Raw genomic sequence first — 18,565 nt, forward strand, 5'->3', positions numbered from 1 at the left:
AAAATAAAGTTTTATGCTTTTTACTTCAAAAATGACGGACTTCCACACGAAAAGTCAACCTCTACTTTCCCCCCTTAGGGTTAAATATCCAGAAACGCCTAAATACGTATCTACACATTTTTAATCAGTATCTTAAAAAAATAAAGTTTTATGTTTCTAACTTAAAAAATTACGGGCATCCGTACAAACTTCGAACCCTTATTTCACCCCCTTAGGGGTAGAATTCCAAAACTCCCTCCTTAGTGGGTGTCTACTTAATAAAACGATCCCGAACTTTTTTAAATTTACGCTTGGCGAGGATGAATCAGTCAATCATGACATGTTATTTTATTAGTATAGAAGATTTTATCGTCATTAGGTAAAACAAATACACTGCTATGCCGTGGTAGTGATGTGAAAATAGAGATCGTGGCTTCGCACGCGGAAAATTAAAAAATATATTAGTGCATTTTCAGCAAAAACTCGGCTTAGCCACGGAGATTAAAAAGGTGCAGCACCCCCTTAAAATCAAATTTCTAATAAACCTTCCTTTCTGAACTTTTATATTACGAAATGAAGTTTTCCAAATTTCAAATCTTCCTTTCGTATAATATTACATATAGTATAGTACATTTGCATATATAGTTAGTCTATCAGGACTATGTATTTTATATATTACAAATTAAAACGAGCAAACGTTGTCCTTTAGTTGTATATTTTATCTATATTTATAAAAAAAATATGACCTTCATTTTGTGACACATGAGTCATAACGCGTTCAACAATAATTAAATTGTGTGTAAACAAAATAAACTAAATAAAAATAAAATAAAATATGGAAAATATTATCCATTATCAATTACTAATTTATATAAAAAATAATATATTTTAACGTGAAAACAACTTACAAATTGGTATACACCATTTAGTAAAACCTTCATGGTTTTCGATCAAACGGTATCGAAGTATAATAATCTCAGACATACCAACATCCTATTATATATAAATATGTATAAAATAATGAATAAGATGTTGTACTTAAAGTCATTGTTTACACACACATTAATAAAGTCACATGATATTAGACAAGAGTAGCTAATAGGATGTGCGGCTTTGATTACGCGCAATCGTCAACGACAAAAGGATAGAGCAAGTCAATGTTTAACTTCTGCGTCTATAGTTGTCGAACCAAAGTTTTCCCATTCATCAAATGTCAGCTAAATAACCAATTTAATACAAATATTACGCGATAAAATTACCAAAAATCATCAATATCATTCATTCGTATGTAAACGGGAAATTCACGTCGAAAAATATTTATTTTTGTATTAATTAATAAATTGAATTTTTATAGTTGAATGCTCTTTAATTCCCTTTTCAATTTTTAAGCTTCATTAACAGTTTCAAATATTATATAACATAAATGTGAATATGTGAATCTACAGTGTGCAGTGGTTCTGAAAAAGCTAATTAATGTCGTCAAAGAGAGACCTTAGCTTGAAAGTTGATTGAGCCCTTTATTACAGCATTCCAATTTGATGATGACGGAAAATTGAACCAGAGCATTTTGTCGATATAATGTGACATTTTTGGTTTATAAAAACTAAAATATCATTACCTATACTGTAAAAACAGCCGAGTTATTCCGGGTTAGAAGAATAGAATTATCAGTGAAAGTCGTGAGATACGACTATGTGATCTTTCGCTTATCGATATTTTCTAACTTAATTATGGCGTTTGGGAACCAGCACTAAAGGATTCCTAATGATAGCAGGCAATCGGTAGTTAAATCTCGCCAAACTTTTTTTTTAAATTCAAATAATTTGTTACTCATCAAGGTTTTAAAAGAAATCTCTACTCTCTAAGATAAAATAAGTAAATATACTGATTAATATAATAATAAGATGAAATAAGTATATAAGAAAAACTAAACACGCAACATCAATCCTTAAAAAACAAAGATAAAAAAGTAATGATAAATTATGCAATAAAACATTGTTAAGTAATGTTAAAATCTTCGGTCCAATTAGCAGTGTCAAGTAAGAATGGAAGTTCAAACTCAAGTTAAGTTTAAGTTATAAGTTGTTTTTAAACTCTTTGTATTTAAATACATTAATAAGAATATTTTCATACATTATTATAGATAAGATAGCGTTTAGAACAATCACTAATTCAATAATCTTTAATTAATATTTATATCATTTCATTCAAACAGAAGAACAAAACTTTTATCCCATATATATTATCTGTACTTATTCATACAAACCAGAATAAAAGGCGTTACACTCAAGTCTTGTATCAAATGGGAATAGACCAAACTTACCTACACATTATTCGCGTTAACCAACGAACACGATGTGATATCAAAGCCATGCGTCGCATATTTCCCCGAGGTCACGTAGCATATTTAACAAGACATTGTTTAAATATCACTATTATCAAATTAAGCCACGCTATTTTAATATTATAACGGGAATATATTTGCATATTACATAAACACGAAACAATAAGTTTAGTTTTTAATCCCAAGCACTTGTTTATATAGGATTTAATTTTTTTCCAAATCATCTGACTTTTTTAATTTAACTTCAAGATGGCGGCAACAAGGAACGCTAGTTGAATTTAGTATGTGAAATAAAACGAATAACAATAATTTAACGTTTTTATTGAACGTAATTAATATTTAAATGTTATAGACTATTACATTCGCCTACATTTATAAGCTAATAGAGATCAATGATTATAACATAAGATTTACATGTAACAGCTAACCTGTACATATCTATAAGTAACATAAAAATAGGTGGATAGTTCGTTTTTTTATACAATTACAATTTACTAAGATAGATAGTTATAGATATTACTGTAGTTATAGAATCAGTTTATATCGATATCCAAATTTATTTGGCACAAATCATATAAAATACCTACAACTAGAAAAAAAATCTTTTAAATTATGTAAATAATATATAATAACACTGTGTTTGGAGTGAATGTTGAGCCAGTTAACATTCACACCGAAGTTATTGTAAAATAAACGAAACGAAATATATTAATAAGCAGTTAAAATAAGGACGGTAATTCTGTTAATTATAGTATCTCGAAGAGGACTTAATTTCCTTAATAAATTTTAAAGTAGACGTAATTCTGCCGAGTGTCTTGCATTCTAAACACTACGAAGGATATTTTTAAAATTAAGCTTCGCGTCTAAAATTGCTACTTTTGCATTCATGATTTTAATTACCGGATCAAATAATACTGCATTCGTTAACTACTATTTAAATTATACATATTGTTAGGTTTGTTCTCTCGAAAATATAGATGGTGTCGCAGAGTCTTGTACGCAGGTGGCGAGAGCATCCGCAGAACTAAAAACGGCTCCCAGTACTCTTTAATTGTCGTAGCGAGATGATACTGAATTAGCCCAAAAACCTGTTACAAAAATACTCTATAATTCCAATTACATTCCATCAATTAAACTTAACAGTTTGAATTATATAATTTAAAAAAAATAATGAAATAATAGCTCTTTAGGTTGTAAATTAAAAGGTAATAGAGCGCTGCCCTTCAAAAGCTTGAAGTTCAAAATTGGTAAAGTTCAAAGTTTCAATTAACAGCTTTGAATGAATCTTAAAATAAGATAATACCTTCTTGTAAGAATTTTCGCAATCAGTAACCGACAAATATTTTTAATTACTATAAAAATAATTATGTAATCGTTGTTACTTTCAAAGCACCAATTAAAATTAGGCTTTAATTGCTAATTTAATTATTTCCAACGGTATAAGTTGATCTGGTTAGAAGAATCAGATTTGTATTTATTATTATAACGCACACATTTATTCATATGATAAAGGAAAATTATTGCTGTACTATAAATAAAAAAAACATGGCGTCGTATATTTGCTATGTTATTATATCATACCTCGTTTGCCAACGTTTTGCAAGAAGACTCTGTTGGCGACCGCCTGCCGTTGGTTTGCTTCGCGCATTTGTTTGCGGGCCACTTCGAGCAGGAGTCGCTGGCGGAGCACCTCCATGGGATTGTTGATGGAGAGCGACGGCATCTTCCGTTTCGGCCTCGCGCGCCCTTCGTGGATTTCGGCGACATTCTAATATAATTGATAAACATTAAAATATCTAGTAACGTCTTGTTTAAAAATCACATTACAAACTAAAACTATTCGCATAAATTTTGAATTTCGCTAACGAGCTACACGAAACGCGTTGCATCGCCGTATAAAATATTATTAAAGGAAATGTTAAACGAGATTTCCAGGTTTTCGGAACGCCTTGTACGTATCGCTCTATTATATAAACTTTAATACGATTTCATGTTTCGTGAAAAATGTAAATTTCATTTACAAATTAACATTGATTGGATGTCAATAACAAAGATCAAAGCGGACAATTGGCTTTTGAAACCGATACAGCTAATTAACTAGAAATTGCGTAGGTGGTAAATTTTATTCGTGTTAATGATTTTTACGGGCATTAAAACCAATGACATATCAGCTTATGCGGTAAGATGCCCCGCTGTGGTTTATTGTAGTTGCCTTCCAATGAAATGTTTGTAATGTTCAAATCATTTCTTGTCATGACGTTGTATTCGCAGAGATGTTTATGTCAATTAGAGGAATACAGCTTAGCTTTCTGTTTAACCATCGGCTAATTAATTTATGAGTTTTTTAATTGTATGAATTTGAATATGAGCGTATACTAAAATGTATTTGCTCTGAGCATTATTCAGCACACAGACTTAAAGTTTAATATTGTATTGTACTGAATTTATTTTATATAATAGATTTTATTTAGTAATGAGTTTGGGGAAATTAAATTGAAATTAAACAACAATAAGTTATAATTTTAACAATATTTATTTGTTTCTAAGGAAATTTTTAATTTCAAGCTAAAAAAATTACAATATAATTAATTATTACATTTTATAATAATAAACATGTTAATATAGTTAAGGAACTACAGGATTACATGAATTCTATCAAACATTACGATTGAGCTATCACTAAAAGTTACCTACATATTAAATAATGAATATGCTTAAATTAAAATATCACGTAGCAATCGTTAGATCAATAATAACAATAATCAGAAGAACTCGTTGCGGAGTGACGCTGTATTAACAATTAATATTTATCCACTTCCGAAGATCTTAACCCGAAACCTGAAAGTAAAAGCAGTATTAAAATTACGAATAGCAATGTATAGAATTGTAAACAGATTCAACTAAGTACAATGTTAAGAAGTAAAAAAGTTGTAACAAACATTTCACAAAGTATTGACGCATTGATGTTGTCATGTATAGTTCATACCTCTCTTTCCAATGTCGTTGAGGAAGTTTCTATTGACTGCGGCCCGGAGAGCATGCACCTTCCTTTCCATCTCGAGATTCAGCTTATTGCGTAGAACGGACATCGGCATGTCGATGGACAGCTGCGGCATGCGTCGCTTCACACGCTCATTCTCCTTCGCAATCACAGTATAAACTCTTTTATTTTTTTAGTTGACTACCTCGTTGGTCTAGTGAAAAGCTTATGAGGCTGCGGATAGAAGCTTAAATCACGGAAAGGGTAAATAAGTTATTAAAATATCTCAAATCGAAGCTACGATGACGGACACAACTCCTTAGCCGTGGACATAATTCCTTGGCCGTGGCCGCAATTCCAACAGGAAAACATAAAAATGTATCTGTAGTCATATTTAATAAGAGCGAGATACTAAATAGTAATCAAGCGTCTCTCTCTTTCTGATAAATATGTATATAATATATTGAGAATAGGGAAAACTGGCAAGCAGTTGGGCTTAAATTAGATTATAAAGATACATATGTTTTACCAATTACTATTAATAGCTACCGTAAAAGGATTGTATCTCTATTATTTAAAAATATGCCAGATCATTCAAATTAAATGTAACCTTAAACACGGTGTTATTTATATCAGAATATTATTCTTATAAAACACATAAACAGGAAACGATAAAATATAACAAATGTATATTCGTTTTTCAAACAATTTTATTAATCGTCATAATAAAACCTTTCACAATATTATAAAGTGTAACTTTTTTATTTTAACAAACTTTATAAGTATTTAAATATTTAATATTTTGTTAGTCGCAGGACGGCAAAAATTGGCTTCTATCTTCTAATATGTGAATATTTAATGCTTCAATATGCAGTCTGGGTTACTCCAAGGATCTACAAATGCAAGAAAAATAGTTATAGACATTGAATTACACTTTATACAGCAGTAAATAGAATTATATTTTAATATTTCAGAGCCAAACAACAACACAATCAGTTTCATGTAACATGAAAAGTTAAGTTAGCGACAAAACGTGCTAGTTGAATAGTTATTTCAGTTATCTGAACAAATTCATTATGTTATGAACGTACGCAGATAAGTTGCAAATTTAACGCGAATTATCGAGTTGAAGTTGCAATTTAAAGTATATCTCGTGGCCGTGCTTAACGTGTACACGGGAAAGAGGAAATCAAACAATACAAGCAAATTCATTATCCAACAGAAGCATTACACATTAAGTTTGAGTCACATAAGTCTTATCACATTCAAAGTTTAAACAGTTGTTTCTAACCTCGCTTTCCCACGCAGTTCAGAAAATTTCGGTTGGCGTGTGCTTGTCTTTCCAGATAATTGTTGTATGCCTCGCGTTGTAGGACTTCCACCGCAGGATTCACGGACACGTAGAGGGTGCGGCGTGAGCGAGCCAGACCCTCATTACTAGGTACCTTTGTACACATCTCATTCGTTATATGACACCGACACCGAATATGAGTTCGTCTATTTTGACGTCACAGCACTAGCTCTTTGTATGCAGAATATTGCGTCATCCGACATGCCGTCCAAATGAAAGCCTTTCATTGCAAAGGACATGAATACCTAAAGCTACTTATTAATTTCTCGCTTTTACACGACATATTCACGAAAATATTATATTAATATTTAATACACAAAACACATAAATTATTTACAATTTAGTTTATAATATGTATATTTTTTTAATACGTATATAAAAATATATTTAAATAGTATAAATAATATGTATTTATATTGTATATCAGTACAGTCGCTAATTACGTTTACCTACTCGTAAAGGAATGGGAAGAATCAAGTTTACTTAGAAAATAATTAAAAGAGTCCATTTTCTTTTGTAACACAATTAGAGTTTAGTCAATATCAGGCTGAGGATCATTAAAAAGATACTTACTTGACTTGTTTTATAATTTTTTGACAAAACGTTGTATCTAAACGCTTTCGTTAATAGAAAAACTGTTGATAGCTTGTAAAATTAAAACTCATACATTTGGTTAAGTAATTACATCAATAAAAATACTTAAAATCAAATTCATATAAAAATGATTTGAAAATATTTTAAGTGAATGTTATACAACTATTATAATACCTGAGAATCACGCGGTACTTCAGCTAAGAGGTAGAGCCAAGGCGCGCCGGCCGTGAAGCGTCCGCTCATGGAAGGAACAGCGTAGCCGATGCTTTCCTACAAATAATCAATTAATTTTAAATACAATTCTAAAGGTTTAGGGGCTGATGATGGATTGAGTTCTCTTATACCAACAACGGCTTGTGAGATAGAGCGGCTCTCTACTCTATTGAACCCATACACTATAACCATACAGGTACCAAAATTCGAATATTGTATATATTTATTGAATTAATATGGAATTGACAACTCATATGAATTATTATTATCTACTACTAAATGAAGCGGGAGTATTAAATGTAAAAAAAAGATTTGTGTACAGAATGGTCACAATTATGTTCGTAGATGATAATTATGTCATGATCCCCTCCTCCCTATTTTTCGATGATATTTAAAATTGTAAACAGAATTAGAAAAAAAAATCCGCAGAGTTTATTTAACCGGTTCTCAAATCACACGGCACTACTATCTTTGAATATGTAAGTGTAAAGCGTATATATTTAATAAATGTATCTGAATGGGACTTGAACTACCGCAACTTACTTATTGAAATAATTTTATACTTTTGCGTGATTCTTGTTAAAATTTGAGTCAAGACGTGAGGCAAAATTCAAAATAATATAACGGAGTTCAAAACCCTCGTACACTAAACCAACAACGTTTTATTTCATTCGTCAACAAAACAATAAGGTATTATACGTAATTCTGTAAAGGGTAAATTTAATTATATTATAATCTTCAATATAAATTAATAAACAATGAAGCTACTTGGTGGTAGAGCTTTATGCAAACCCTTTTTGGTAGGTACCACCCACTCATCAGAAACGGAAAAGGTATACTTAGAATTTTTGTGTTCCAGGCTAAGTGATTCAGTGTAACTACAGGCACAAGGGACATAACATCTTATCCCCTTAGTCTTAGTTAGTATGAAGTGGTCAATGTTTCTTGCAGCGCCAATTTCCATTGGCGTAGTGACCACTTACCATGGACTGTTTCACTTGCCCCTTCTACCTACCTATTTTAGAAGAAAAAAGAAGTACTTAACAGTTTGATTTAATTGACCTCGAAAGCTTTTTTCTTTTCTTCAAATGGAAGTTCGACAAAGAAGCGAAATATAACTAGGCTAGCAGTTATACGATTCGAGTTCCAAAGTTTCAAGTGACGGTAAAAGTTATTTGGCACTAGGCCAACCCTGAGTTAAAACTTAGTGTAGAATTAGTACTTCTTATACGTTAGTCGTAAGTACGCTATCAAGATATTAAAGTATCTGTAGAGTTTTAAGAAATACTGCAATTATAATGTTAAATAAACCGAACTTCTGAGGTTTTGCACCAATATTATGTCATTCATATTTATATTACATTTATAAAAACAAAAAAAAAGAGTTACATCGCTCTTGAATGTATCTTTATATAATACTTTTGTCAAATCAATATTATAATAATTCGCTTGTCGTTATTTATTTGGTGATAGCGCAAGAGGTATTATAACACTGCAAGGAAAAGGATTCAGCGGGCAGACCTAAACAGTGACGCGTGCCTCATGTCATGCCTTTTTAAGAATGTTTTTACTGGGGGATTGATGGGTTAGTATATTCATGCGTGGTTTTAGTGCATTTTGCGCTAACAGCGGTGATAGAGTAGACAGTACGTAGTAAATCGACCCGAAGAGCTGTAGCCTCCTTCAGTGAGACCGTCACGGTTCAAAAGGAGACGGTGGAGCGGGAACGGAAAAGAGCCAACCCTGCTCGGCGGAGACGACGAAGACGTCATCTGACGTCTCATGTTATCAGCAATATATTAATTTTATTTTTTTAAAGCTTTTATAAACACATTGATTGAGATAGCAAACGCTCTAGTCTCTCCAGTCATACTCGACCAAAAACACGTGGATTATCAATATGTAAATATAATTTTCATGCGTTGTTCAAAAATAAATAATCCAATTCAAATAATAAATATAATAGACTCGATACTAAAATATATTTGGCTAACATTTATCTCAATCATAATTCAACAGAAACCTTCATAATACTGGCTAAGTTGAATTGTTATTACGACCGCCAACTTCCAATACGAATTGTTAACACTTTGACATGTGATTACGGTAAAGTTTATAACTAACAAGGGTTACAAGCGTTTCGACTGATACTCGAATATCAACTAACAAATTGCTTTAAGTAGCCGGTAGCAAAACGATTAGTTTTCGAACTTTGAGTTATGATATCGAAGAGATTTAAAATAATTTTGATTTCGATTTTTACTGACTATTCCGGTTTTATTTATTTTATTAATTACTTCGAAGTGTTTCGTAATTATAGTACAATTAGCCACCCACTTCACAAGGCCTATTCAACTCTTAGATTGAAGATCAAACATAAAAAGAAAACCGGCCATTTTGCGGCTGGTATAGTTGAAATTCTCGGCTTTTCTCTGCTATAATATTAATGTAATATACATGTGTATAAACCTTTATCTTGAATCACTCTGTTTATTTATTATAAACGTATTACAATTTATTGCGCAGTTTAAAAGATATATAATGAAAATGGTGGAAAAGAGTAATAACTACTGAGTTTCTTACCGGTTCTTCTAGAATTGCATTTGTATTTAATTTAACACTGTATCATGACGATTCAAAAGTTATTTTATGAGCCTACCTGAATAAAGAGTATTTTTATTTTGAGATGTGTACAGACGGCGGGGAGCGATATTGTTTTATATAAAACACATCAATATTTTTGTTTGGTTGCTATTAAAGAGTTTTGTTTAATCAATAAAAAAAATATAAAACATTGCATCTCCTTTGCAAAATATGCAAATTAACCATCGATATCTAGATTATTCAAAACTTTTGGTTATTAAATCAGTAATTCTGTTAACTAAAACTTTTAATCTTTTAAACTACGATGTTATTCTGATGTTTGAAGAGAATCTCTATGCAAATTTTAAAGTTAAGTGGCGATCGTGAAATTTGTACGTGACGTTTTTAATTGAGTCTTTTCATAGTGTCTAGTAGATGATCCACTTAAAAATTTAGCGCTAATATCAAATTGTTATTTTGAATGAAAATTGTTAATTATAAGTTTTAATACCAATGTCCTTGCGTTTTATTCACGCATACAGAAATATATATCTAATATTACGTGCACACACGCAATAAGTTCTACTGATCATTGGTCCAATTGTTATTGTATGTTTGTGCCAATATTGTGTAATGGCTGTATTTGATATGGCTATGGTATTTGATGTTGTTGTGACTCTACTTGTAAGTCTTAACTACTGTTGTTTTCTTATAAATAAATAAAATAAAATATTAATTATATTCTTACAAATTGCTACGTATCAAAATGATCTAGAATAGCTTTTACTTTTTGTGGGTAAATTGTCTCTTAACGTATTACTTACATCGTCGGGTGCCGTTGAGTCGAACTGCGCCCAGTCGATAGCAGGTGTAAGCGCGTTAGATGCAGGTGCGGCCTCTGCGCACGCGCAGCCCGCTACCACCATAGCGCACCAGATCGCCCACGACATCTGAAACGAATATATTTGTAGTATCTCTCTCTGTAAGGATTGTTCGACTTCAGGTTAAAGATTTATAAAAAATATATACATATAAATGTAACAAACGTAAATGTCCCACCGCTGGGCTTAGACCTTCTCTCACCTTGAGGAGAGCGTTAAGAGCTTATTCCATAGATGGTCATTGGCATGTGCCAGTATATCATGCGAAAACTTTTGGTTTCTTCACGATGTTTTTCTTCACCGCCAAGTACGAGATTAAATATTATAAACACAAAAAACCAGCGTCGTTCGCCCGGATGTGTTCATGTGTTCTAGCCCACTAGGTCATCTCTGCTTTTTGCCATTTAAATTAGATACAATATAATACATATAATACAATGGGAGTGCCAATATTAAACAAATTGAAGTATAATCTACAGATACCCCAAAAACTTTGTATTAAAGTTATCTGAATTTTTTATTTAAGAAACATTAAATCAGCTTTTTTCCGTAACTCCTAAAATAATTTAATCTGATTGACTTTCCATGCACTAAAACTACTGAGTCTAGAAAAGCTGCAATTTGAAACATGAAGGGATTGTTTCATCCGCTTTGAATCGATTTTCGAAAACTTCTACTTAACTGAAAAGTGACAGATAAAATCGTATGAATTTTACAACTAGTCGTATTTCTAGTTGATATAACTCAATTTCTGAAAACTGAGCTTATTGCCGGTACTCCGATGAAAGCTTTACATATAATTCAATAATTATAAAATAACAAAGTGCTCGAAAGAGCTTTTTTCATAAAGATTATTTTGATTACGGTATATTCGTATACAGAGATTGTTAAAAAAATAAAAAATCAGAAATATTTATAAGTAATTCATGTGTTTTTTGTTGATTTAAAAAATATTGGACGAACTGTGATATATGTTTAATTACATAACATGTATTTCCTCGAATGAACAATTAATAGTCAGTTAATTATTATCAACCGACCACAATAACATTACTGGGAATAGATTTAATTAAAAACGAATTATTTTGTTCCATAATATTAATAACTACTTTTTTTTATGTTATCGGTAGGCGGACGAGCAAATGGGCCACCTGATGGTAAGTGGTCAGCACCGCCCATAGACAATGGTGCTGTAAGAAATATTAACCATTCCTTACATCATCAATGCGCCACCAACCTTGGGAACTAAGATGTTATGTCCCTTGTGCCTGTAGTTACACTGGCTCACTCACCCTTCAAACCGGAACACAACAATACTGAGTACTGCTGTTTGGCGGTAGAATATCTGATGAGTGGGTGGTACCTATCCAGACGGGCATGCACAAAGCCCTACCACCAAGAAACTCCTATTCAGACATTTTAAATAATAGCTTAGCTTCTTTTGATGATGGTACCGCGAGCAAACTATTACATGGACCCACATCATATGATTTTAATAAACGGGGAACATTGGAAGTTAATATTGTTGTACAAAAAATACACTTACATTGGTACCTATATTGTATCTTAAAAAGTATTACAGTCCGTAAATGTCTAATCACATGGCAATGACTTCTTGAATAGTACAACCGACCGTTAAACACATGAAATACATAAAGGAAAATATCAACAGCTAGTAAGTAAGCACCTGTGATCTTCCCATGCCGGCCATTAGCAGCGAGCGTTAGTCTGACCACTTCATTTGGAAGACCTGAGAGCAATATTTGCACAGGACTGTACATTATCACTGTTTACGGGGCAACTTAGTATCGTAATTAGGTATATAAGTTAGCTATTTGTAATATTTATATAGATTTAAAGTAAAAAAGAATGCCTCCTAATTTAGTAAACGTTACATAGCTACAGAATAGTATTTATCAGAATTATAATTTATTTTATAATCAATTAATTATGAGATTTCTGAACTCGGTTACATATGATGATGATAATCAAATCACTTGGTTATAGGGCTTTGTGCAAGCCCGTCTGCATAGGGACCACCTACTCTTCATATATTATAAGCAAAAATACTTAGTACACATAATTCTCTTGTTCTGGTTTGAAGGATGTAAATACGTAGCTACAATAGGCACAAGTATCGGGATGGGAAATTCTCGAAGAAAAACCAAATTACTTTTAACTGTCCCCATCCAGGGTTTGAACCTAGGGCCTTGAGATCTGCATCCTATACCAGCCACTAGACCAAGGAAATAGTCAAACAGCCACTGAAGACAACATTTCTGACATGCCATGATTTCTTGTGCCAAGAAATCTTTATAATTAATACAAAACAATTGGACGTGTATATGTTTCTTAATATGGCACTTTACTTTATCATTCATTACAGTTATTTCTGTGACGGATAAGTCATTTGTATTCATCCATCACACTTCAAATTAAACTCAGGCCTAGTTGTCAGTGTCTAGAACAAGTCTATATTGTTTCCACGCGCTGTGATATCACTTGTCTTACTTAAAATGTTTCTTAGCTCCATGGAACCGTATATAATATAACATTACCAAAAAAAATATTTTAGAAACATTTGAGTGATACAATAAAGAATTAATTTATAGAGCAGAAGGAAATAGAATCATATTTCAGAACTTTGAATTATTGTAATCTAGCACAATACGTAATATATACAACGCTCGTATTCGTTATTATAATTTTACAAGTATAACATGTTCGAACTCGTATGAAAACCCTGATGTATCAGTTCCTATTAAAGAGTTAAGCAGATTATAAATGAACCATGCATCGGATGAATCAAGTCGCCGACTAACATAGTTGCAACTTGGTATATCAAATTTAGTAGATATAATTTTTATCTAATTCAAATACATTAGATATAAGTTTATATAAGCTGAGTCACTTAATCTTCAAACCGGAACGCAACAATACTAAGTATTATTGTTGTTTTTCGGTAGAATATCTATCTGATGAGTGGGTGGCACCCACACAAGCGAGCACCGAGTAAGTCTACTTAAGTATAGAACATTTTCAGAGTAAGTAAAACCCTCATGAGCCCAAAACAAATTATGTAACTAATATAAAAAGAAAAAATAAATACCAGCAAAACTCATTACACAATGTAATACTGTTGTGTGAAAAACTGTCGTTAGATTCAAATGGCGCTAGTTGAGACCAGGTAGAAATATACTAGAACAATGAGAACCCGTTTTAGAAACAAGCTCGGTCTCCGTTGTGTAATCATCTCGCCGAGCTGAGGTTCGTGCATCCGTCAATTTGTTCAATGTTTTATTTCAGTGAAATATGTGTTAAATTGCTTGAAATGACGACCTTGCTTCCTTGCGAGATCATCAATAATTTCGCTGTTCAGGAATCTTGAACCGATTTTTAAGATGAGATAGATGAGCTATATGTATAATCAGGGCTGGAATTGTCAATATATACATAGAAAGGCTTTTTGATAGCAGAATATTTATGTTTTCGAGTATATAGTATTCAACTGACGGAACCCTGGTGCTCTTTAGCCGATCTGATATATATATACATATCTACATATAGCCTTAACATGAAAGAAGAAAAGTAATAATATTTTGAAATATCTATCTGCTTTATCGATGTGATTTGAAAATAATAATAAAATATATCAGTGTTTAGAGAACTCATGGCATTGAACACGTGGATCTTACGAAATACTTGCAGGTTCAAATACAAGCAAGCACTACTGAACTTTCGATCTCATTTTTGTTTTCGTCATGTAGGCAAACTTCATGAATTACAAATGGAAATTACATAACTCTGTCAAAAGCACTATGAGATACACATATAAATATCATTTGTGTTTTAATAGGGGAGATACCAATCAGATATTCAATAGGGGGGAATACCATCAGCACGGGATCATACTATATTCAATAAAATCCATTGTCTATGACAGTGTCTATGGTAGCGAATGGCAGTGGTAAACATTTACCATCGGGTGGCCTTTTTACCTGTCTATATACAAAAACCATTAACAAAAAACTATCTAATAGAATCCAATTCAAACTTGAACGGCAATAAATAAAAATGACAAGTAAAATGAAAGTTTAAAAAACACTCCAAACTTCAAACTGTAATAAATAAAATTTAATTGAAATATCAAATTAGATTAACCAGTTTCTCACAACTGAAAGCTAGTAAAGTACTTTAACGATAAATAAAATCGGTAACTTAGTAATTCTTTATACAACGTAAATAAGTTAATACAACCCTTTCCGGAAAGTAAATAGTACTACCTATTCTTCCAGATACTTTGCTATCGAAAAATAATACTTTCTATTAGTATTCCGAAATCTTAATGCAATGGATTACAGGCACGAAATAAGGCTCTAATACAGGTGGATAGCAGTGTCTTGAATAAAGATTCTCTATTACAATGCTGAATATTTATATATATATAAATTTCAAATTAGTTTTCCTTTCTGTCGTATAATAAAATATACATATATGTCTATCCAAGACTAAAATATGGAGATGATTATGTATAATTATCACTTTTAGTTCTTAGTCTTGATTGGTAATTATTTTGCACCATATACTGATGATTACTACAGATTCCCCTGAAATAGAGTGTACTCCAAATAACCCTTTGTGTACTGTCAAATATTATATATACTTATAAGAGACAAAGAGATTTAGACATAGGCAATTTTATTACTTTTTATTAGGGTTCCGTAGCCAAATGGCAAAAAATGGAACCTTTATAGATTCGTCATCTCTGTCTGTCTGTCTGTCCGTCCGTATGTCACAGCCACTTTTTTCCGAAACTATAAGAAATATATTGTTGAAACTTGGTAAGTAGATATATTATGTGAACCGCATTAAGATTTTCACACAAAAATAGAAAAAAAAAACAATAAATTTTGGGGGTCCCGTACTTAGAACTGAATCTCAAAAAATTTTTTTCATCAAACCCATACGTGTATCTATCGTAAACCGCAATTTACCTTTCATTCAATCAACTGAAATATAAAAAAAAAAACATTATATTTCATACACATAAACAAGCATGTAATAAGTACTTGCTGCTACGGAACCCTTTATGGGCGAGTCCGACTCGCACTTGGCCGCTTTTATTAATATTATAACAGATGGTGATAATGATGTTCTCCTGATCGATTACATTCTCGGCGGCCATTCAGAACAAAGAATAGCCGACTGCAAAATATAGTGTACAAGTGTGTGTGCAAACACAGGTGCAAGCGATATCACATGAGGCATTGATTTTCTACCAAGTTCTAAACTTCGGACTGTGACTCAGAAATTTTTAAGAATTTTAAACATTTATAGTAATTTAAAATTAAATTTACTTTAAAATTATCGTCATGTGTCAGATTTATTTTTTTAAATGTGTTCTTGCAATAATATCATTTAAAAAAGTGCCGTTATATTGCGGTTTGGGCCGGCCCATTCTATTTGCTAATCAAAGTTAAACATACTATGTTAGTGCCAATACCTTATTGCGTGCAAATAATAGGTATTGCCTACTTCACTGTGAAACCGGTTCGGTCGTTTATAGGCTGTTCCAAAATATTTTCATATTTACTAAAATAGGATGATGATTTATGATGAATGTAGGTGAAAATATTTTAGGTTATTTTTGGTGATTGTTTCTCTCCTATTTATTTGGGCAAAACTTTTGTGTATACATTATACTTAAGCGTTTTTTTTACCATAGACATTTGTTTCAAAACAGCGCCGTACTAATTTTTTCTTTATAATTCGTCGTTTCAATGTGAGTGGAAAAATATTTGTAAGAAAATTTGTTGTGAAAGTATTATTCTAAAAGTATTTTGTTTTTTTAAACTTATTAGTTATTTAAGGAACAACAATGTTTAATAATAATATTTATTGAATATTAATAATATTTGATTCAGATATGTTTTTAATATTCTACCATTAATAATATATTATAATTATAATAAACGAATTTATTAGAGTACGATACTCTGTTTAGAATTGTATAACCTTGTATCAAAGATCAATAAAGTGTGTGAGAGTGCACATGGTTTTACAGAGTTACTGATAATTTTTTGACCGAAAAGTAATATTTTTTGTTCGCCCGACTCACGATTTGAATCAAATCAATGAGGCATACTTCTAAAAACACTAACAAGAATTCATATGCGATAAAAAAGCGTTCGGATACGTTAATCACATACATTACATATGAATGTATTTATACATAGTTAAAGTCGTAATATGTATTATATTTGAGACGAGACGTGTTATAGGCGCTTATTAGAATACTTGAATAAAAAAAATACTCTTACTCGATACTGAATTTCATCGTCAAAATCTTAACAAATAAAGCTCATCGACAACCCTAAATCATAAATTAGTATCACAATTTAAAAAATAACAAATATTTTTTCTTTATTAACACGTACCTATACTTGGTGGTAGGTTTTTGTGCAAATGCACCTGGGCAGTTACCACTTTGTATTGTTGTTCCTATTGGAAGGGTGAGTGAGCCAGTGTTACAGACACAAGGGACATTACAAATTGGGAACTAAGATTGGTGACGCATTGGAGATGTAAGGAATGGGCCAATGTTTACTGGTGGTAACCACTTTCCAACAGGTGGCCCATTCGCCTGTCCGCCTATCACAAGAAAGTGATAGATGTGATAATAAAATATTTTATTCATGTTCTTTAACAAAATGCTGTGTTGTTTCATAATTTCATAACATAATAAAGATAATACCGTGTAGTGAGTGAGAAGGTAAATAATATGTATTTATCCTTAAGATTTGAATATCCTTCATCAATCAATGTAAGTATAAATGATGTTGTTAAGATTAAAATATTATAACAACGGAACTTTATGATCGATCAGATCCGTCTGTGTATTTTTCTTAGAAATCAAAATAAAGTTCAACAACGGCTTTCAAGAACCGATACCCTAACCCATACTTTACCTAATTTTAAGATAAATATTAACAAACTCATAAAAGAATAATAATAAGGGATGAATTATGTAGGCTTATATTCTTCCTTACGTTACATAAGATAAACATATTGACCTTAAACGTCAAAATCTATTTTAATGTATATTATATATTTATATAATTTTATTGGATTCGGTAAGCTTTCATTTTATTTTATTTTTTCAATTGGTAACATTTATTACTTATGAACGTATATTGGTTTAAATTAATTTTTTTAAAAGATTTGTATTGTATTAAAGGTAGATATTTCTTTTTGCTTTTTTTCATAATATTTGTTTAAGCATGGCTAAACTAATTTATCGTTCGTGGTATGTAAAGGCAAGGCAAAGCTCATGCTCTTTACTACTTTCTGAACACAAATAATATCGCTAAGCGAAATCCATCTCAACTTTGCAAATAAATCGTTGAAGCTACATCTAATCTATTCGCTGGGATCTATAGTTCACAGGTTAAATGCCTGCAATAAATTTCCTTAGATGAACCTTTTTATTTGAACAAGCTTCGTGCCCTCACTGCAATATAAACTGATACTAGTAAACTCGTGGAAGTTGATGCAGACTTTAGGATTTATGACGCGACGAAGCAAATTTACGCAATTTGATCTATTAAATTGTTACATAAGTAAAAATTAAAGAAAAGTAA

General features: G+C 31.5%; 1 protein-coding gene across 3 annotated transcripts in view; it reads right to left on the reverse strand.

Moving 5' to 3' along the window:
• Positions 1–2,628: 2,628 nt before the first annotated feature.
• Positions 2,629–18,565, reverse strand: part of LOC113392685 (diuretic hormone 45) — a 54,264-nt gene continuing 38,327 nt past the window's right edge. The window contains exons 3-6 of one of the 3 annotated variants that reach the window (XM_026629227.2): positions 10,869–10,994; positions 7,423–7,518; positions 3,905–4,091; positions 2,629–3,411 (exon numbers count right to left, since the gene is read on the reverse strand). In XM_026629227.2, coding sequence (XP_026485012.2) covers positions 3,371–3,411; positions 3,905–4,091; positions 7,423–7,518; positions 10,869–10,994 — 450 coding nt within the window. In that variant the 3' untranslated portion in view covers positions 2,629–3,370. Of the gene's footprint in view, positions 3,412–3,904; positions 4,092–4,925; positions 5,162–5,309; positions 5,464–6,029; positions 6,197–6,594; positions 6,749–7,422; positions 7,519–10,868; positions 10,995–18,565 lie in introns of those variants that run through there. The other 2 variants (XM_026629228.2, XM_064221019.1) reach the window with 2 other exon arrangements.

This window comes from Vanessa tameamea, chromosome 5, assembly GCF_037043105.1.
Source record: "Vanessa tameamea isolate UH-Manoa-2023 chromosome 5, ilVanTame1 primary haplotype, whole genome shotgun sequence".
Taxonomy (NCBI): Eukaryota; Metazoa; Arthropoda; class Insecta; order Lepidoptera; family Nymphalidae; genus Vanessa; species Vanessa tameamea.